Here is a 22,584-nt window from a genome sequence, read left to right as displayed (position 1 = left end):
GTTTTATTTGACTTTGCGGGGTGGAGTTAATTGCTGACTTATGCAAATAATGGTATCTCAAAAAACGAGCAAAATAGGTAGAGCAATATAATTGTTTAATTCCGTAACCAACGACTAAATTTCAACGCTACATTGGTTACAATGTAAAGTAGATGGCCACTGAATAAGAAATCAGGTTGCTGAATATACTACATATCCTGCACAATAATGTGGTGGACCGTCGCAAAACTCTGCCCCACCAGGTCGATTAAAATGGACAATACTAAGATAAAATTAGTTAATTTATTGGCATGATATTTTGTGATTCGGGGGTAGATAGGGAATTTTTTTTTGTTTATTTCAAGTTTTAGAAAGTGAAAGATAAAGAAAGAAGGGTTACTGTTATTAATTTTATTTTATTTTGAATCCATTTCATTGATAACCATTTTGTCAGCTAGTATGACAGAGGTTTCTGAATTTGCTAGCTTTAAGTCTTTAGCACTGAATTGGATGTAGAATTCTAATGTAATGCATAATCTGTTGCAGGACAATTCAGTTTCATTTATTTTTGTTGTTATTTCAAAAGAAACTTTTCACGTTTTCCATGTCTTTTTAAGTTTTTCATGTTTTTCACATTTCAGCTGGTATCCATGCTTGATATCAAGGAAATTTACCCAGAATTCCAGAAAATCAACAAAACAGACAATTGTATTGTGCTTGTTTTGAAAAACGAACAGAAACTAGCTATTACCTCACCGGTAAACATTTCAGTTTCATTATGTTTATAATTGAGGCGCACCATGAGAAAACCAACGTAGTGCATTTGCGACCAGCATGGATGCAGACCATGCGCAGTCTGGTCAGGATCCATGCTGTTCGTTTTCAAAGCCTATTGCAATTAGAGAAACTGTTAGCGAACAGCCTGGATCCTGACCAGACTGCGCAGATGCACAGGCTGGTCTGGATCCATGCTGGTCGCAAATGCACTGTGTTGTTTTTCTCATGATGTGGCTCATAATTATATTTATATCCCCCTCCACTGTTTTGCTTATGTGGAACTGTTGTCTATCTGTAGACAGTTTGGTTTTCCTATCATTCTACTGAAGAACACTTTTATCTACTTGTTCAACTTCATAGGATGATTGATTGTGGGCAGTAGATGACACATTATTATTAGGGGTCAAGGTCACTGTTGCCTTTTAGACTTCGTTCATTTCAGCTTGGACCTTCAGTAGCCATAGTGTTGTCAGAAGATAACACAGATCGTTTTCTGATGTCAGTAGCCCAGTTATTTTTCTATTGTTAGTAGTCTACTTCTATTATAAGGGAGGTCAAGGTCACAGTGACCACAAAACTTAAAATGGTTTTGGACCAATAGCTAGGAGAGGTTTGGCTTAGGATGATTACTTGTGGTTAATAAATGTTGCTTTTTGGTCAGTAAGTCAAAGGTCAAGGTCACAGTATGTAGCAAGATTGTCTCTGGTCAGTAGATGAGCAATACTGTTTTTTGGGTTAATAGGTCAGAGTGAAAGTAATGATTAACTTTAGAATGATAATAAAAGCACATATTTTTGCTTGGTCAAAATTTGAAATTTTGAGTATGTTTGCAAAGTTAAATATTCGCGAAATTGTACAAGTGGTATCCTACTTGAATTACAATTATACTAATGGTGAATTTTTATGCAAGGATTAGTTTTTCGCAGTATGTGGGGCCTCACAAATATAGCGAAATTTAAACCCTCGTGAAAATTTCTGCTTTTACAGTAACAAGTCTTCTGTGGAGGCCTTCCTATGAAGCATATGTGTTTTACAGACACGCTTTTGTTAATTGTATATTTAAAGTGAGGTATATACCTATTATTTTACGGTTGGTCATCAGGTCCACTGTGAGATATTTGTGGTGTACAGAAGAGCCAACACATTTGAATGGATTGCAATGAAACTTGACACATGATCACCACAAGGTGTAGTCAAAGCTTTGTAAAGTGAAGGATCCTTGGACTTACACAAAATGTGTCCACTAGCATGACTGTTTTTATTTCCTTTGACAGCGGGGTGTAACTGAGGTATTAATCTATTCCAGGGATAATGTTAATGTTGTTATCGAGTTTCTTCCAGTGTCCATTTAGACATTAAAGTAAAGGTTCTTTTACCTTTCTTAGACTTGGATTATCTGAAGCTTAAAAGTGACAAGGGCATAAACTCCATATTTAAGGGGAAGTAATGATACATGTAAGGTTATATATCGATTAAAATAAATTGGTCTTTGTTTGGTATAAAATTCAGTTGTTTCAGAAAATGTATAATAATATATCCTCTTCTTGATTTGAGCTGCACCATGAGAAAACCAACATAAGTGCGTTTGCGACCAGCATGGATCCAGACCAGCCTGCACATCCACACAGTCTGGTCTGGATCCATGCTGTTTGCTTTCAAAGCCTATTGCAATTAGAGAAACTGTTAGCGAACAGCATGGATCCTGACCAGACTGCGCAGGCTGGTCTGGATCCATGCTGGTTGCAAACGCGCATGTTGGTTTTCTCATGGCGCAGCTCATTTGTTGTTTTTTGTAGAAAATAATTTATTTTTCATTAATGTAATTGAAAAAATCAACTTTTCCTTTGCAGGATAAAGTTTTAATCAACCAATGGAAAGATGAGATCTTAAATGGATTTAAATTGTCTACTCAGATTATGGCAAATATGAACAAAAAAGCTAGCAAAATGTATGGAGCAGAAATTAATAGCAGTTCAAATGCAGACAACTACAGACCACCTTTAGAGCATAGAAATAGCAATGGAAGTTAGGGCTCATTGGATTGGAGATTTAGTTAGGTCTAAAAATAGGAGAAAAGTTTTTAAAATGTTACATAGAAATGTGATTGGTTACTTTTCTGTTGCTATGAGAAAAGGGCGGAGCTATCACTGTGACGATCATTTTTGATTGACAGATTAGACTGTACCAGTTCAACCAGAGGGATAAAACTGATGGAAGAGTTTTCTTTTCTTTTTTAGCAAATTTTGAATTAACAGATAATGTTTTGTGTTGTTATGTTAGCAGGTATTTATAGTATGAATGTGCTCTTGAGTGAAAAGTTGAAGGGTTGGATTAACCCTATCTACTCTTTTTTAATCTAGTAAATGGACTCTTCTCTCTTACTTATTGATTATCCGGCTTTGGACTTCAGGAAAATAAGGGTAAATTTTAATGAATCATTATATAAAGTAATAATTTCTGCTAGTGCCAGACTGATAGATCTAAGTATCTATCATTTCATATTTTTTAAGAATTCTTTTTGGTTTGTTTTTAAGCTGAAAAATTACATTCAGAGTCTCATATTCAACTCTTCTTTATATAATGAATCATTCCTCTGTCAAATTTTGAATCTCTTCATGTTAAACTTTAGGGGTGTCAGGATGAAAATCATTCACACACTTTGCATTGTAGTCGCTTTCATTTTGGTCACTCTTTTTTGTTCATCATTTAGAATGCATGGTATTTTGTTGCTGGTTATTAGGTTTTTAAAGACTGGATGAAATATACATAATTCTTCCATGTTTCCATAGTGATATTTTGAGAAAATTTAGAGTAAGTGCATCTTATTTGTTATGACAGACATAGGCCGACAATAAATATTTATGAGGCTAGAGTGAATTGGTATGCATAATTAAGGACAGAGATATGAATTGGTAAGAATAATCTAGGACAAGAAAGTATATATTAACACTCTGAAGACAGTTTAGGTCAGAAGTATGTGTTTCTAAGCATAATTTAGGACAAAAATGTGATCAAGGACTACAGTTTAAATTTGTAAGCATGATTGAGAAGGGACTTTAGACCAGTGTTTTTTTTCTCTCCAGTAACTTTAATTGATAAAGAATATTTTTTATGGATTTTACACTTTTTTTTATTTTATGCTTTTCAGTGCTGAAATTTATCAGTGATATAAAATTGATATTTTCACTGTTATAGAACTGACAGTTTTTCAACATGCATGTATATATTGGGACGTCATGACATTATGACATCATGATGCGATGCATGTGGCATTGCAGGGGTAGACTGAATATAATTTAATTAAAATCATTGGAAATATATAAAACAAAAAGAAAATTTGCTTGTTTCAGTGTAAGATCAAAATATATTTCACTGGTGAACACCATAATTTACATTTTCACTAATGGCTGCACCACTCGTGAAAATATTGCATTATAGTGTTCACTCGATAAGATATATTTCAATCTTACACTGTAACATACAAATATCCTCTATTTATCACAGCAAGACATCCCACAGATACAATATCGCTATGAAAGAAAATTATTTCATCTATTCTATTCTATTTATAGAGAGCTCAATGCGTCTGGGAGAGTTAAATGTGATGTATCATTTTGGTAAGCAATAATTATCTAAATGGGTTTCAGATTGGCTTACCATCTTAAAAGATATTTATCTTAAGGTATTTGCCATTATCTTCGAAGTGTCGCGTTTTATTTCTCTGAAATAAAATGGGGAAATTTAAGAGCATAAATGTTCCAACTTAACACCAATAAATGATATTGATTCAGTATTGCCTAAAGAAAATTGGTATTTGAAATTGAAATCGTGTTTCATTTTAGGAAATATTTTATAAATAGTGATGATATTAGTGAAGGTTTCGTCTCGTTGAATGTGTGCAATGTTCCACGTAAATGTATCCACCTTGTGTATAATTGATTGTGGGGATATTATAAAGGGGATGAATATTGCCTCCATTTCATAAAAAAAATTCTGAAGAAGGTGGTCATGATTGCATTTTGGCGAAAAATTGCGTTATCATGACATATTTTAAAGGTGTATTAGATCTAAATGTCATATATAAAAAACATGAACAATTACTTCATATAGTTTATATAAACATAAAATTAGTAAGTTTATGTGCATTAACAGTACTATGCATTAAGGTTTAAAATGGTACACACCATATGCATGTATAGATAAACACAGTATAAATGTGTAGTACCATTAAAAAAACCTGCCTGCAGTTGTTTCTGCATCTCTTTTTGTTTTTAAAGATCTGAGAGTTCATATGAGCCGCGCCATGAGAAAACATCATAGTGCGTTTGTGACCAGCATGGATCCAGACCAGCCTGCGCATTCACACAGTCTGGTCAGGATCCATGCTGTTCGCTAACGGCTTCTCTAATTGCACTAGGCTCTGAAAGTGAATAGCATGGATCATGAAGGGACTGCGCAGATGCGCAGGCTGGTCTAGATCCATGCTGTTCGTAAATGCACTATGTTGGTTTTCTCATGGTTCGGCTCAATTATATGTAAAGTTGTGTGTTAAATTCAAATAATTAACTCAATATGTGTATTTCGCAAGTGTAGGCCAAAACTCCTGGAAAAAATACCTTCTACTGATTTTTGAATAAGTGGAAAAAAATATTCCCATAAATTTGCTTCTTTTCTTTATTTCAAAATAAGTGCAGGGATGGTTACTAAAATTAATGCCTAAAAGTAGTTGGTGATGGTTAGATATGAAAATATTTTCATAAATTCTTTGCTTAACCCTTAACATTCTCTACCTTTGCGACCAGTGCAGGTCATGATCAGACTGTTTGCCATTCAGTCAGTATATTTTTGGTATGCACCCCTTTTAGCAGTTAATGGTAACCAAATTGAAAGAGGGACAAGTTCATTATAGAAATTTAGCAGGGTAAGGGTTAACTGTGAAATATGTGGGAGAGGTTTTGATGTCTTTGTGAAATATCAGCAGATTAGGTTTTGTCTGGCTCCTACAACTTGTGCAAGTGATAAACATAGTTACAAACACATGTTCAATATACCCAGCATTTAGAGATAATTTTGCTCCTCCAGAAAACCATATAGTTTTTTTTTTGTACTACCTATTTTTCAGGGAAAAAAATGTAATGATATTTAATCTAAGTAAGTACATCTGTATTCTCATAAGAAAATGTATAGGTATATTCTCAAGAGTTTTAGATAGAATCTCATTGCTATATAAGCCTGTCTCAGCTTGCAACATTTTTCATCAATTTTTTCCGTCACATTTTTTATTCGCGCATATAGATATTGGTAGTAGACAATATTAACAATAGCATAATCATTTCATCAGGTGAAATACATATCATCGGAATGAGTTTAATGTGTTTTTTTTTTTTTTTTTTCATTTTTTTTTCTATAGTTTAGTTCTATAGTTTAGTTGAAACTTAAACTTTAAAAGAATGAGTCTAGTCACGCTAGTTTACAGGAGAAACCATATAGGTTACGCGCTAGTTTCAGTTATGGATTTTCATCATGTTTTATGGTGTACATGTGTAGTATTATTATTTCTATAAAATCAAAGTACCGAAAGCACTGGTAGGATAGAACATGAGGTAAATTGCTTGTATGTGTTTGTTTGGCTGGAACTATAATTTGATCTACCTTTACACTACTATGATCAGTCTTTCCATTGCAGTAAGCCTGTAAAATATCTTATAATACATAATTTTTCTATAATTTTTAAACTGGAAAAAAGTCTTACTTTCTTTTGTATAAATTTTGGAAAACGTTTAGATGTTCAGACTATTATAGCTTTAATTCTATTCATACACCTCAACAAAATCAACCCTAGGCAAATGAGAATATAAGGAGGGTATGACAAAGGTTCTGACTCCCAGTTTTTGAAAACTTTGATAACCATGAGCCGATAGGTCATTTTGTATAGTGTTCTTCATTTTGAGTTTAGGTGAGACCTTTCATATACTCTTCATTCACTTTAGAAGAAAAATGTATGTGAGACCTTTCCGTCATATACTTAAACTATTTGAGTTGTATGAGATTTTTATCCCTTCATTATTCTGTAATGTATTCGATAAAAAATCTTTATTTACATATGAAGTGTTCCGTTTTAGATATATCTGTACTCTTACCTATTGTTACGACTTGGTGCTTTGGATATATTCCGTTTTCAGATGCCATGTTTTCCTAGTTTTATACTAACTTTCACTTTTCACTGTTTCAAAATGTTAACACTATTTAACTTTGAATGTTCTGTTGTGGTTGTCCGCAATTTATCATGTTTTGATTTCCATCAGAATTTGTTGAAATGGTTACTTTAAAACACACGAGCCTCTGTGGCTGACTTGGAAGTATTTGCCTTTCACCCATTGTTTCACACCTAGATTAGGTCATCACATGCGAGAAAGCCATCCAGCTGGCTTATGGAAGGTCAGTGGTTCTAACTGGTGCTGGCCTGCACCAGAAATAATACTCTCTGGGACTTAATCCACCATCTTGATTTATGTAAATGTTGAAGTCTTTATATTCACTAATCATATTGAAATTGTTTTCACCTTAAAAGGACATAAACATTAAAAAAAAAATTTTTTTTTAAACAAATTGCAATTGGTATTGGATATCCAAAATGATTAACTGGCAATTGGTATGGGATATTGAAAATGATAAACCAGCATTTGGTGTTGGATATCATAAATGATAAACCAGCATTTAATATTGGATATCAAAAATTATAAACTAGCATTTGGTATTGAATATTGAAAATGGTAAACCAGCATTTGGTATTGAATATTGAAAATGATATGAGCCGTGCCATGGGAAAACCAACATAGTGGGTATGTGACCAGCATGGATCCAGACCAGCCTGCGCATCTGCGCAGTCTGGTCAGGATCCATGCTGTTCGCTAATAGTTTCTCCAATTCCAATAGGCTTTAAAAGCGAACAGCATGGAGCCTGACCAGACTGCGCGGATGCGCAGGCTGGTCTGGATCCATGCTGGTCGCATACCCACTATGTTGGTTTTCTCATGGCACGGCTCATATATCAACATTTGATACTGGATATCAAAAATGTATGCTTTGGGATGCATTGTCTTGCCCATCTTCGTTCAATTCCCCAGATGAATGTCAGAATACAATATTTGTAAAACAAATAGAAAGATTTCTAAATGGTTGAAGATATATAAATGAACACTCATAAAATGATTATTTTGTATCACAAGAAATCATTTATTTTCTTTGGCAATCAATTTTATGGTTTTGTCCAAAATAGCTATTTTTGTGGGGATTATGTGGATTTTGATCTTTGAACATGACACACACCACCCAAGCCATTGATTCCACAGTATTCAGGAAAGTGATGCTTAGTTTATATTATTTTTGCTTTAAGATAGTTTAAAATGTCAAATTTGAGAGAAATTAGTGAAAATTGCAGTCAGTAGATGGAAACTATTTCAAATGGAAGATTTGAAATTGTTTGGATTTAGATGCAGCTTGGCAAAACTCTAAAAAAATGGCAAGTGTACATTAAATGGTGCAAGATGACAAAAAAGTATGTTTTAATGTTATTTAGAAGTGGTAAATTTCAAACCTACAACCTGCATTTTAATTGAGCCGAACCAGTCCGTTATATCCGAAAGTAAAGGGAAACAAATACTGCTATATGTTATGAAATGCTATGTGGTGCTTATCTCCCTTTGGTTACTCATTTTTTAATTGATTTTTAGCTCACCTGTCACAAAGTGTATTATTCGCACAGTCTGGTAAGGGTTCATGCTGTTCACTTTCAAAGCCTATTGCAATTAGAGAAACCATTAGTGAACAGCATGGATCCTGATCAGACTGTGCGGATGTGGAGGCTGGTCTGGATCCATGCTGGTCGCAAACGCACTATGTTGTTTCTCTGGTACAGCTGATACTAAAAATGAGTTTGTGTCTGGTAGCATAACCACTTCTAACAGTGAAGTATGCTGACACATACACAATAGACTTTCTTCATTTCTGGAGTGTATATGTTTTTGACCATCTTTGCATTTGTGCAAGAGTAAATGTATAAAATGTTTTATGTTTCTGAGCCCAGTTCTTGTATATATTTAGAAAAACAGGTGTTTCTATTATAATGATGTTGACTTTGAATTTATAGCATTTTGTAAAAAAATTTAGTAATTTAAATTTTATAATTGGGTGTACATATATAATAGTTTCTTCATATTTTGTATGTATTATTGTTATTTAAGAATTAACTTTTAATGTGTTCTTTGTTTTTTTTATTTGGTTACTTTCTTTTATATATACATATTCATGAAAAAAATATGGAATCCATTTTGAATGTTGCATGATGGGATTTAGCAATTTTTATTTGTTACTAAAAGTAGAAGTTTGATGTATGCTATTCAAGGATGATTTTGATTGGGTCCTAGGCTTTAAAATTGAGATTGAAGACCAGTCTCAAATCCTGCACATGTGATTGGCTGTTTCTGAGCACAAATTTGAAATTAACCAATAGCAAGGCTGCAATCAGAGACTGGTCTTCAAATTCTGTTTTATAACCTTGGTGCCAGATGTTTTAACAGGGATATTTTATAAAGAGCTAAGCAGTCACCAATGAGTCAGATTTCCTGCTTGCTGCCACTGTCGTCTGCTGCTGTGTTCTATGTTAGTCAGAGTGACATGAAACCAGTCGTGCATCTTTTACATGTAAAAGTATTGTATATTATGCGCATCATACAGAAAAAAACACTTCAGTACATTGGTAGCTTGTTTTTTTGTCCTTATACATGTAAAACTGTAAGACCCCTTAATAGATTGGTCACTGTAATGATCAATTGTAAGTATGCAAGTTCAGAAAAAAGCAAGCTTTGTGAAATTAAAATATTTCAAATAATTTACAAGCAAAGAAATAACAATTCAGATGATTTCAATGCCAATTTGCATCTTTATAAAATGTTTTCAGCATTTTCCATAACATTCTGTGTATAGATATGCCATATCTGTACCCATTTTAATTCAAACAGAGGCTTGATTTTGTTATATGTCATATTGAACTATGTTATTGTTACACATCATATTCGTAAATATGGGATATTTATTTTTCATTTTGAAATCAGTTCTGGCTTTGAAAGTTTTCTTATTAACATACTGGTTTTACAAGATGTGTAAACAGAATTTGTTTGGCAATATATTAGGTACTTGCTGTTACATATTTTCACTGATTCTTTACTATAAATATCTGTTTCTGTAGAAAAATGTGTGGAAAAAATTGTTTGATTCCTTAAAATCAGTTTCAGAGTAGTGAAATAGAAGTTTGCATGACCAGAAAAGTGTTCCGACTCGTGTAGTTTACGTACACTTTCAGAACTTTTTTTTCCATTTTGGAACATTTAAAGATAAAGTCTGGAAATTACTAATCATATTTTTTTTTGCCTCTTTAAAACAAATTGTCAACCTCTCATATGATTGAAATGCAATTCAATTTTCATCATAGTACTTAAGCTGTCAGAAAATCAGAACTTTTCTGTCAGAGTAATCGAGTCTAAAGTCATAACACTGAGTTTGGAGACCAATCTAGGAATGCAGCCTTGCCATTGGTCAAATTTAAAATTATGCTCACAAGCACAGCCAATCAAATGCATAAGTTTGTAGACTGGTCTCAAAACTCACAGATTTTGGAGATTTTATATGTAAACAAAGCAGTAAGGAATTGTATGGTTACATTACACAAAATGTTAAGTGTTTATTGTTCAAGGATGAATCATTGCATGATTTTTGTTCTGTTCTGAAAAAGACAAAACCTGTTTTATTATAACTTTTGTTTGAATTGGAGTATTTGAAATAATTTAAAAAGAGCTCCTAGTTTGAAAGAAGTTGTAAAATTATTCTCTTCTATTGTCTGTTTGCTTGTAAAAGATACACTGATATTTTGAGTGTTTTAGAAAACATAGATACATTTATGGTTTGCCAGCAGAGAAAAATGTGCATAGCATATGTGGCCAGCTCTTTAATCTTATATATGGCAATGTATACACAGCATACGTTGCCTTAATGAAGAGCAAACTGTGTATTGTAATCTCACATATGGTAATTTATACACAGCATATGTGTATTTAAAGTTTTATACATGCTTCTGAGTAATCGGTCATGAAAGGCATATGCAATGTATTACTGAATGGTTCTAGACTAAACAAGTCCTTAATAGGACTTTCTAAAAATGTCTTTATTATAATTTGTAAATCAACATACTGTTTCATTACACATGTTGGTCTGTCACCAAGTTAATAGAACTTAAAACAGGATACCAGTCCAAGAATGCAGCTCTGCCATTGGTCAGTTTCAGGTTTCAGTTCAAAAACAGCCAATCAGATACTGTACTTTTGAGACTGGTCCCCAGCTTTTTTCAGTTCAACTGCAGTAGCCTCATTTTAAACACACATACCTTTATTGTGTAACAAATGTTTGTCATTTTAAAGAATTATTGCAAGAGAAATACTTTATCATTAAATTGAATCACAATTGCTAAAGAAATGTATATAATATCATTACTGAAGAAATGTTTATCTTTATTTGAAACATTATAATGTAGTAAATGTTTATCCTTGTTTGAAACATCAGGCAATAAATGTTTATCCATGACTGAAACGTCATCTAAGGCAGTTATCTTATCTTTCAGTTTTAACTGAAATTTCATCACATCTTCTAGATGGAAAAGAATTTCAAAGAAAGTGTAATCATTCCATTGAAATCTGACTACTGAAGAAGCATTGATCCTTAATAATTGAAACCAAAGTTACCATGGAAATGTTTTTGCCTTTATTGAAAAATGTTAACACTGTAAACATGGTTGATAAGCATGCCTCTAGATTTATATTTTTTTAAATAGAAAGTACATACTTGTGTTTATATATGAATAAAGATGCAGAAATATTAGGCTGAAGTTAAACGATTTATTGTTATAATGCATAAGAAATGCTGGATAAAAGGGGGCTGCACTAGAGGGGTTATCACCATTTATAAAGGGGAAGTTGCAATATTTAAGGTGTTCTGAATAATTTTGAAGAATTGGAAAATACGTAGTGGCTGTAGAAATTATAAATATTTGACAAGAGGCAATGAAGATATTTATAGGGTTATAAGCTTTGCAACATGCATTGAGAAATATGCACAAATTCTACAGATAAAGATACATTTTAAATATTGAAATGAAGTATTTTCATACTTCATCCTTATTTGTTTATTTGTTTTGGCTGTTGTAACAGGCTTTGACAGGGAAAAAATGTTTGTCTAGAAAGTCTGGAAGTTATTTTCATGGATCTAGCTCTGTTATTAGGCTAATGTCATTCTGTATATTCTCTAATTAACTACTTCCCCCTTGATAAACAACTCCCTGCATTTTCCACACAATAAAGAAACAAAAAAAAAAGGTCATGATTGAATACAAGCACTTAGATAGTGTTTAAATACATTCATTTGATGTTTGATTTACAGTTAACATTTTTTTTTAGGGACTTAATAAACACCCCATATTTGCAAAATGTAATGTCCCTTGGGGGAATTTACAAGCGAATATACGGTATGTCAAAAAAAAAAATAGTCCCCTGTTCAGGGAGAACAATTTTAAAACATCCATTATTCAGGGTTTATTTTCCATTTGTCATATTGTTTAAATAAATCTGTATTGGTTCTAGAATCTCAATACTGGCCAGCAGCTTCATGCAAGCGGCCTTGGGCCAATATGTCGGACCTTGGGTCTCTCGCAAGGCCAGTATGAAAACAAATATATTGACATTATAAAGCTGGAAGTATGTATGTTCCCTTAATCTATGTATTACAAATATTTTTATATATGGAGACCAGTCTAACCGGCCTCTTAGATAAACAAGGGATTTTTTATTTGTTAGTTGCTTTATAAAATTTTGAAATAAATTAAACAGCTTCTTATAAGAAATTAATTTTTGGTAATGCAAACTAATTGTTTATTTCCAAAACTAAATGTATATTTGTTAGTTTTGAGTTTTGTTACCAAAAAGCAGTTTCGATGTAACAGCATTTTCATTTTGGAAACCAAAATGTTTCTAAAACTGTAATTTCGATCCCATTGGCTTTGAAGTGTGGGATGGTTTAGATACCTGTGGCATAAAAGTGATATTTTGATATTGAAATCATGTAAATTTTCAGGAAATAAATTATTTTTAAAATTTCTATGTGATAGCATAATTTCATGTAAGTATTTCCTAGAAAAAAAACAAACAAAAAAACAGGTGTCCGTAAATTAATATGCTTATAGATTTCTGAAAAGTTTAAACAGTTCTTTTCCTAAATTTTTTTATAGAATGAAGGAAAGGTTTTGGTTTACTGGTAATAACTAAATCTTCTAGAAAGAAACCCTGCTACAGAATTGTTTAATCAGAAAGTACCAGTAGTAATGTAAGAATGTTTTTTGATATTTGGGCTGGATGCAACTTACTTGTCTGCATTGTTTTAAACATGAAAGTTTATGTATAGTTTGCATGTTTTTTTGTGTAGGTTGGCTGCTAATGTATGATAAAATTCAGTGAAGAATTAAGGTGGTCCACCCATTCAGTGAAGAATTAAGGTGGTGCACCCATTCAGTGAAGAATTAAGGTGGTGCACCCATTCAGTGAAGAATTAAGGTAGTGCACCCATTCAGCAAAGGAGTAAGATAGTGCACCCATTCATTGAGGGATTAAGGTGATGCATCCATTCAGTGCAGAATTAAGGTCGTGCACCCATGTTGGCAACTGGCAATTTCCAGTCTATTAATACGTATTCTCTGAATGCTATTTCAGCATTTTCCAGTTGTTAGGGAAAGCCGTGACCTCTCATGAGCTGTATTTCGAGAATTGATACAGAGAACTGTATTAACTAGTTTGAGTTACATCAGTTTTCTCTTCAGTCTCGATTTATGGACGAAGAATGTTGAAATAAGCAGTACCGGTATATGCAATTGCCAGGAAATTGCAAATTTTTCATGACATGTTCATTACTTTTATTACCAAGAAAATGAAGTCATTATATCCCAAAGTTAAGGTAACCTGATTGATTTTCATTGTATAATAATGTTATCAAGAGATTGACATTACAGTTAATATGTTTAGATATTTGATTAACACTTTTTCATGTCAGTATTTGTTGTTAATATTGTATAATTGTTGGTCACCCTGTCTGAATCATATGATTTTTGCTTCCTCATTGATGTATAGAAACAGAAGCTTTTTTTTTCATTTCTCAGTCTCTTAATTCACATTGTTTTAACCAGTGTTAGCCATGTTGAAGTCATGTGAAATGTTGAGATCACATGACATGCTCCATGGAGTCACATGACAACCTGTTCCAAGTAATTTCATCTGTCATGTGACAGAAATGTGACCATTTTCTCTGCTGGTATAACAGTTCATGAAAACAAGAAATAAAATTGTTTTATAAAATGTGAATAGAACTTGTTTTATTTCAGTCATGCACTCAAGGCCTTCAGACTGGTATAAGTATGTATCGTATGCCTTGAAACTGGTGTATGTGTGTATTACATATCTTAAAACTGTAATTTTGGACAAGAAGATTTTCAAAGTTTTAACCAGTGTTAGCCATGTTGAAGTCATGTGAAATGTTGAGATCACATATAAAGATTGTTCAAATTATCCCCCTAGGGTCAAATATGGCCCTGCCCTGGGGGTCTCACGGTTTACATAGACTTATATAGGAAAAGCTTCTTGTCTAAAACCACGGTGCCTAGGGCTTTATTATTTGTAATATAGCATCATCTAGTGGTTCTCTACTAAGATTGTTAAAGTTACCCCCCTAAGTTCAAATATGGCCCCGCCCTGGAGGTCACATGGTTAATATAGGCTTAATAGGGAAAAAACTGAAAATCTTCTTGGGCTTTGATATCTTGTATGTAGCATCATCTAGTGGTCCTCTACCAATATTGTTCAAAATATGCCCCTGGGGTCAAATTAGGGGTCACTTGACCTACTGACCTACCTTTTTAAGATACAGCCTTGAAATTTGGATGACATGTACAGTTTTGCACACAGATCTTTATACTTGATTTCAGTGACCATGAATATGACCTACTGACCTACTTTCTGGTTTTTGAAGCTTTAGCAAAGAAATTTATTCAAGCAAGCAACTAAACCCAGGCGAGCGATTTAGGGCCATCATGGTCTCTTGTATAAATTTATGTATTTTTAAACTCTTCAAACTGGTATGAATGCAAACATCAGCTCTTTAAACATGAAACTGGTACGAATGTATACTTCAGCTCTTCAAACTGGTACAAATGTATACCACAGGTCTTCAAACTGGTATGAATGTGTACTTCAGCTCTTCGAACTGGTATGAATGTGTACTTCAGTGCTTGAAACTGGTATGAATGTGTACCTAAGCTCTTCAAACTGGTATGAATGTGTGCTTCATACTTTCAGATTTGTATGACTGTTCACTTCAGGTCTTTAAACTAGTATGAATGTTTACTTCAGCTCTTTATACTGATATATGTGTACTTCAGTTCTTCAATCTGGAATGAATTTTTATTTCGGGTTTTCAGACTGATATGAATGTGTACTTCATGTCTTCATACTAGTATGAATGTATTCTTCATGCCTTCAGACTGGTATGAATGTGTATTTCATGTCTTCAAACTGGTATGAATGTATATTTCATGTCTTCAAACTGGTATGAATGTATACTTCATGTCTTCAGACTGGTATGAATGTATATTTCATGTCTTCAGACTGGCATGATTATATACTTAAGGTTTTCAGACTGGTATGAATGTATACTTCATGTCTTCAGACTGATAAGAATGTATATTTCCTGTCTTCAAACTAGTATGAATGTATACCTCAGGTTTTCAGACTGGTATGAATACTTCATGTCTTCAAATTGGTATGACTGTAGACTTCAGACTGATACAAATGTACATTTTATGTCTTCAGACCGTTATGAATGTATACTTCATGTCTTCAAACTGGTACAAATGTATACTTCATGTCTTCAGACTGGTATGAGTATGTACTTCATGTTTTCTGACTGGTATGTATGTATTCTTCATGCTTTCATACTGTACGAATATATACATGTACTTCATGTCATCAGACTGATATGAATGTATTCTTCATGCCTTTAGATTGATGCGATTGTATATTTCATTTCTTCAGACTGGTATGAATGTATACTTCATGTCTTCAAACTGGTACGAATGTATACTTCATCTCTTAAGACTGGTATGAGTGGGTATTTCATGTCTTCAGACTGGCATGAATGTATTCATGCCTTCAGACTGGTACGAATGTATAATTCCTATCTTTAAACTGGTATGAATGTATCCTTCGTGCCTTCGGAGAGGTACGAATGTATACTTTATGGCTTCAAACTGGTATGAATGTATTTTTCATACCTTCACTCTGGTATGAATGTATACTTTGTCTTCAAACTGGTATTAATGTATTCTTCATGGCTTCAGATTGGTATGAATGTATTCTTCATGTCTTCTAACTGGTATGAATGTATACTGTATGTCTCCAAACTGTTGATATCTTGTATGTAGCATCATCTAGTGGTCCTCTACCAATATTGTTCAAAATATTCCCCTGGGGTCAAATTAGGGGTCACTAGACCTACTGACCTATCTTTTTAAGATACAGTCTTGAAATTTGGATGACATGTGCAGTTTTGCACACAGATCTTTATACTGAGTTTCAGTGACCATGAATATGACCTACTGACCTACTTTCTGGTTTTTGAAGCTTTAGCAAAGAAATTTATTCAAGCAAGCAACTAAACCCAGGCAAGCGATGTAGGGCCATCATGGTCTCTTGTATAAATTTATGTATTTTAAACTCTTCAAACTGGTATGAATGCAAACATCAGCTCTTTAAACATGAAACTGGTACGAATGTTTACTTCAGCTCTTCAAACTGGTACAAATGTATACCACAGGTCTTCAAACTGGTATGAATGTGTACTTCAGCTGTTCGAACTGGTATGAATGTGTACTTCAGTGCCTGAAACTGGTATGAATGTGTACCTAAGCTCTTCGAACAGGTATGAATGTGTGCTTTATACCTTCAGATTTGTATGACAGTGCACTTCAGGTCTTTAAACTAGTATGAATGTTTACTTCAGCTCTTTAAACTGGTATATGTGTACTTCAGTTCTTCAATCTGGAATGAATTTGTACTTCGGGTTTTCAAATTGATATGAATGTGTACTTCATGTCTTCATACTAGTATGAATGTATTCTTCATGCCTTCAGACTGGTATGAATGTGTATTTCATGTCTTCAAACTGGTATGAATGTATATTTCATGTCTTCAATCTGGAATGAATGTATACTTCATGTCTTCAGACTGGTATGAATGTATATTTCATGTCTTCAAACTGGTATGAATGTATATTTCATGTCTTCAATCTGGAATGAATGTATACTTCATGTCTTCAGACTGGTATGAATGTATATTTCATGTCTTCAAACTGGTATGAATGTATATTTCATGTCTTCAATCTGGAATGAATGTGTACTTCATGTCTTCAGACTAGTATGAATGTATATTTCATGTCTTCAAACTGGTATGAATGTATACTTCATGTCTTCAGACTGGTATGAATGTGTACTTCATGTCTTCAGACTGGTATGAATGTATATTTCATGTCTTCAAACTGGTATGAATGTATACTTCATGTCTTCAGACTGGTATGAATGTATATTTCATGCCTTCAGACTGGTATGAATGTATATTTGATGTCTTCAAACTGGTATGAATGTATACTTCATGTCTTCAGACTGGCATGATTATATACTTAAGGTTTTCAGACTGGTATGAATGTATACTTCATGTCTTCAGACTGGCATGATTATATACTTAAGGTTTTCAGACTGGTATGAATGTATACTTCATGTCTTCAGACTGATATGAATGTATATTTCCTGTCTTCAAACTAGTATGAATGTATACCTCAGGTTTTCAGACTGGTATGAATACTTCATGTCTTCAAATTGGTATGACTGTAGACTTCAGACTGATACGAATGTACATTTCATGTCTTCAGACTGTTATGAATGTATACATCATGTCTTCAAACTGGTACAAATGTATACTTCATGTCTTCAGTCTGGTATGAGTATGTACTTCATGTTTTCTGACTGGTATATATGTATTCTTCATGCTTTCATACTGTACGAATATATACATGTACTTCATGTCATCAGACTGATATGAATGTATTCTTCATGCCTTTAGATTGATGCGATTGTATATTTCATTTCTTCAGACTGGTATGAATGTATACTTCATGTCTTCAAACTGGTACGAATGTATACTTCATCTCTTAAGACTGGTATGAGTGGGTATTTCATGTCTTCAGACTGGCATGAATGTATTCATGCCTTCAGACTGGTACGAATGTATAATTCCTATCTTTAAACTGGTATGAATGTATCCTTCATGCCTTCGGAGAGGTACGAATGTATACTTTATGGCTTCAAACAGGTATGAATGTATTTTTCATACCTTCACTCTGGTATGAATGTATACGTTGTCTTCAAACAGGTATTAATGTATTCTTCATGGCTTCAGTTGGTATGAATGTATTCTTCATGTCTTCTAACTGGTATGAATGTATACTTTATGTCTCCAAACTGTTATGAATGTATCCTTCATGTCTTCAAACTGGTATGAATGTATTTTTCACACCATCACACTGGTATGAATATATACTTTATGTCTTCGAACTAGCATGAATTTGTAGTTCAGCTCTTCAAACATGCATGAATGTGTACTGCAGTTCTTCAGACTGTATGACTGTATACTTCAGGTCTTGTAATTTTAATGGTTTGAGTGTTTACGTTACGCTTTCACACTTGTAGTGGCCTTCAAACCTATAAGTACCGGTAGTATTAAAGCGTACCTCAAAAAGTGTACCTGATGTCTTCAAACTGGTATGAATGTCTATCATGGGCTGAATGTGTACCACGAGCACTTAAACTGATGAAAGTACATTAACTAGAACAAGGACTTTAGCTCAGTTATGACCCTTTTTGACAAAGAAATTAGTTAAGTTTGGCATACCATCCCATAATTTGTCTAAACTGTATATGGATTTAAAACTTTGAACACTTATTAAGCATCATGGTCACACATTGCCATATAATTTGCAAATACAGGTACATTGTCTTATCTATTTTTCTTCTTTTGTCTGAAAATCTCTGGTAATATTTTGACCCCATTATTCCATCAATTCTTCGAATAGTCGAGCGCGTTGTCAATAGACAGCTCTTGTTTTACTAATGGTAATTTTGAACATTTCTTTTCATCGTTAAAATGGTTCTACACAAAGGGTTATTGATACAATAGCCATTGACCCTTTAGGTTGCTCATTTTGTAACTGTTTTAGTACCTAAATTGCTTCAGCAATTGTCGACCTCTTCAAACAATTATCTTTAATGGGAACGCCTTTCTTAAGTACAGTCATGTGCTGTTTTATAATTAGGTTAAGTATTTTGTTTTTGTAACAAAAAGCCGGATTCTAGGGTGTTGCCAATATAATGTCAAGACCGGTCAGATGCCACATGACTTATTAAAGGCTTATATCATTGAGCAGACTATTTAATTAAGGACTTTGGATCCCTTTCACAAAAAAAAATATGTTCAATCTTAAGTCCTCTGCTACACATGGACTGGTAAATCTCATTAATATCACATAATATAACATGCATTATTTAAAAAAAAAGTGTCGTTATTTCAATTTTAGGACAAATCTCTTTGTTTTTGTTCTGTTTAGATTCTAAGAATAGCCGAATAGTTGCAATGAATTTATCTTAAATGATGTTCGTGAAAAAACTTTATTCCTTATAGTTCTAACTTTGTCCTAAGTGGGCTTCGTGAAATGGGCCCGAGTCTGTTTCGTCTCTAAGATCAGGGAAAGGACAGAAGTCTGTCTTATGTGTCCAACGTACAGCTACAGAAGCACGTTTACTCTGGGTACTCATTTTTATTGCGACATTCTATTAAAATATTAAACAGAAATAATGAACTTCGGAATAACACTGTGGTGATTTATTTATTTTATAACAATTTATTTACGCCGAAGGTAGCCCCCGAACGTCATTATGGCGCCTCAGCCGATCGTCGACCGGACTATGTTTAACGAGGTGCCATAACGACGTCCGAGAAGGGGTGGTGTTTGGTGGAGCAGCGTTTGGTGGGGAGCCACGACGTCAATCATTGTGTCGCTGCGACAGAACGAAATAACAAAATGGCACAAATCAGCCACCATACGCAACACTTCCCATTTTCAGTCCCCAATTCTTAAATCAAAGTACTGAAAGTACGGAAAGGCTGGATACCACAAAACACTGAAGGAAAACTGTCAGGAAAGATGTTTGCAAAATCTGAACTATTTTTTTCGTATCAAACCTAGGCAAGCATAAGGTACTGTTGAAAGGAATCATCTTAATACACTTGAGAGAGGTAGTGTAAGGACATTACAGACTATAGATGATGAAAAAAAAAACACACATAGTGTTTGCTTCACTGGGGATACCACAATCAGTGAGGAAGATAGGACGTAACTCTCACTTGAGAATCTTAAAACAGCAAGGATTAATATCTAACAGGAAAACTCAGATCAAAAACACGCAGCTCCACCAAACCGCAACTAAATAACGGTACCTGTATGGATGTGTACACATAGACATATCTGCAAAATATACGCTTTTAATTTATCCACAGCTGCGGGGCATAACTTAATTTTGCCCCACGCTTCAACTTCTACCTTAGTTTGACTGGACATCTACTCGTCAAAATCCGCAAGTAGATATATTGGAATGGCATCTTCTATATTTTAAAACTGAAAGCGTTGTTTCCATAAGTTATGACACATTTCATCAAAAAGACAACTTGCACAAGAATATATTGCATATTTTAGATCCCTCTTTCTATCCTCGAAACCTGGTAGGAATCTGGTTTTCATGGATTCATATTGTGTTTAGACAAAATTGAAAATACTTACTGCAAATCAAAAACAATCTAGGAAAAGTGTCACGTTGTCCGATCCGGTGTCATGTTGTCTTGCGGTGTAGCATTATCACGTTATAGGGTGCGATAGTTAATAAAATCATTAAAAAAGATCCTTTGAACGCATAGAATGCAACCAAGCAAAATGATAGCAGACTCGGTTTGATCGAGTCTGTTCATGAGAGGTAATGGGAAGTGCAACACCTCTCACGCCCCTAACACCGGCTTAAGCAGAATTCTATTACATACATATTGAATGGACTCTATGGTCCCAAAGGACCTGAAAATATAACAACACTGAATCCAAAAACGGGGAGACTATTTACGACCGCCATACGGCACTTAAGTCCGATAGAGAAATTTAGTCTGTAGGGCCATCCCTTCTTTATACAAAGTTCAACTAATTCATGAGGGATTTGAAAGCTGCGGATAAGGTAATAGATTAAGTACATTCGGATTTGAAATGAGAAACAGAATCTGTCAACTGTGGCTATTCAGATGTAAAACGTTTTTGCGAATAATTCCGGGTATTATTCTGTTAAACATCCAAGCGACGGACAATGCACCACTGGCAATTAAATCATCAAATAATCAAGACCTTCGAGTGGTTTGTCGCCTGATTTATCACGGTTCAGAGTTCAGATGCGCAGGACGTGAACCATCAAAGCGTTAGCCCGAGTAGTTAATTACCTAAGCATTAGAACGAAGGCATTGCTTGTTTTCATTCAACTTTGCTTTTGCTATTAAAGGTTACCCCATTATAAACAATTCCCATAGTTCTGATTAGAAATTTGAGAGATTTATGCCCCTTTTAATGGCAAAGCTCTTATTCAGAGGCAAACACCGTGAAAAGTCGAGTATTGCTATTCATGAATCTTAATTGTAAATTATTTGAATATTTTATACCATATGTACAGAAATTATATTATATTTGCAGTCTCTTATAATTCTTAAATAGAATGGTCTTGCAATAGTTTGTTGTAACTGTACACTGTAATTATATGTCGTATGCAAGAATGAGACGTAAATAAAGATATAATACTAAAAACTATAAAGTTGCAACTTTGACTTCATTCGTTTTTGTTTGTTTCTTATTCAATATTCAAGATGCCTTTGTTTTGTTTATGTAAATGTAAAAGTTTGGTAAAATTGGGCCAAATTATGTAATGTTTTGGTAATGTTATTAAAAAGATAATAATAAAATTTAATGATTCAAAAGAATCTATAACCGCCTCGGTAGCCTAGTGGTAGAGCGCTCGCTTCGAGTGCGGGAGGTTGTGGGTTCAATTCCTGGCCGCGTCATACCAAAACTGTGAAAATGTACTAGTAGCTTCTTCGCTTGGAGCTCAGCATAAAGCATCTTAGTACTAGGACTGGTCAGCCCGGTATCAGTATAATGTGACTGGGTGGGGAGTCATGTCACGTATATACGGCGTGATATTCCAGTGAGGCAGCACTATAAAGTTGTGCATTGTGCATTGTGATCACTGCTATAAGTAGACACTGTCGTTTTTAGTTGAAAAAGACGTTTAACACACACACACACACACACACACACACACGCACGCACGCACGTACGCACGCACACGAAAGAACCTATAACCACAGAACATATTCAACAAGAAAGTAATAATGATTTATCTCTTTGAAATATGATTACAGAATTCTTCAAGAATCCATTTGATGAACTACGAACGAATTTCACGAACGACATGGAGTATCAAAGAAACGCTCTTACTGATCTTAAAGGTAATTTTTCTCTTACAGAATAAATGCTGATATGCATCTCCCA

General features: G+C 34.0%; 1 protein-coding gene across 3 annotated transcripts in view; it reads left to right on the top strand.

Annotated features, from left to right (window-relative positions):
• LOC123533318 (beta-adrenergic receptor kinase 2-like) overlaps window positions 1-14,215 on the top strand; it is a 179,856-nt gene extending 165,641 nt beyond the window's left edge. For all 3 annotated transcript variants that reach the window (XM_053519939.1, XM_053519938.1, XM_053519937.1), the window contains 2 exons: window positions 621-737; window positions 2,607-14,215. In XM_053519939.1, coding sequence (XP_053375914.1) covers window positions 621-737; window positions 2,607-2,786 — 297 coding nt within the window. In that variant the 3' untranslated portion in view covers window positions 2,787-14,215. The remainder of the gene's footprint in view (window positions 1-620; window positions 738-2,606) is intronic.
• Window positions 14,216-22,584: the final 8,369 nt, after the last annotated feature.

The sequence above is a fragment of the Mercenaria mercenaria genome, chromosome 12 (assembly GCF_021730395.1).
Source record: "Mercenaria mercenaria strain notata chromosome 12, MADL_Memer_1, whole genome shotgun sequence".
NCBI lineage: Eukaryota > Metazoa > Mollusca > Bivalvia > Venerida > Veneridae > Mercenaria > Mercenaria mercenaria.
The sequence above is the reverse complement of the archived record's forward strand: the minus strand, read 5'-3'. Positions and strand labels throughout refer to the sequence as shown.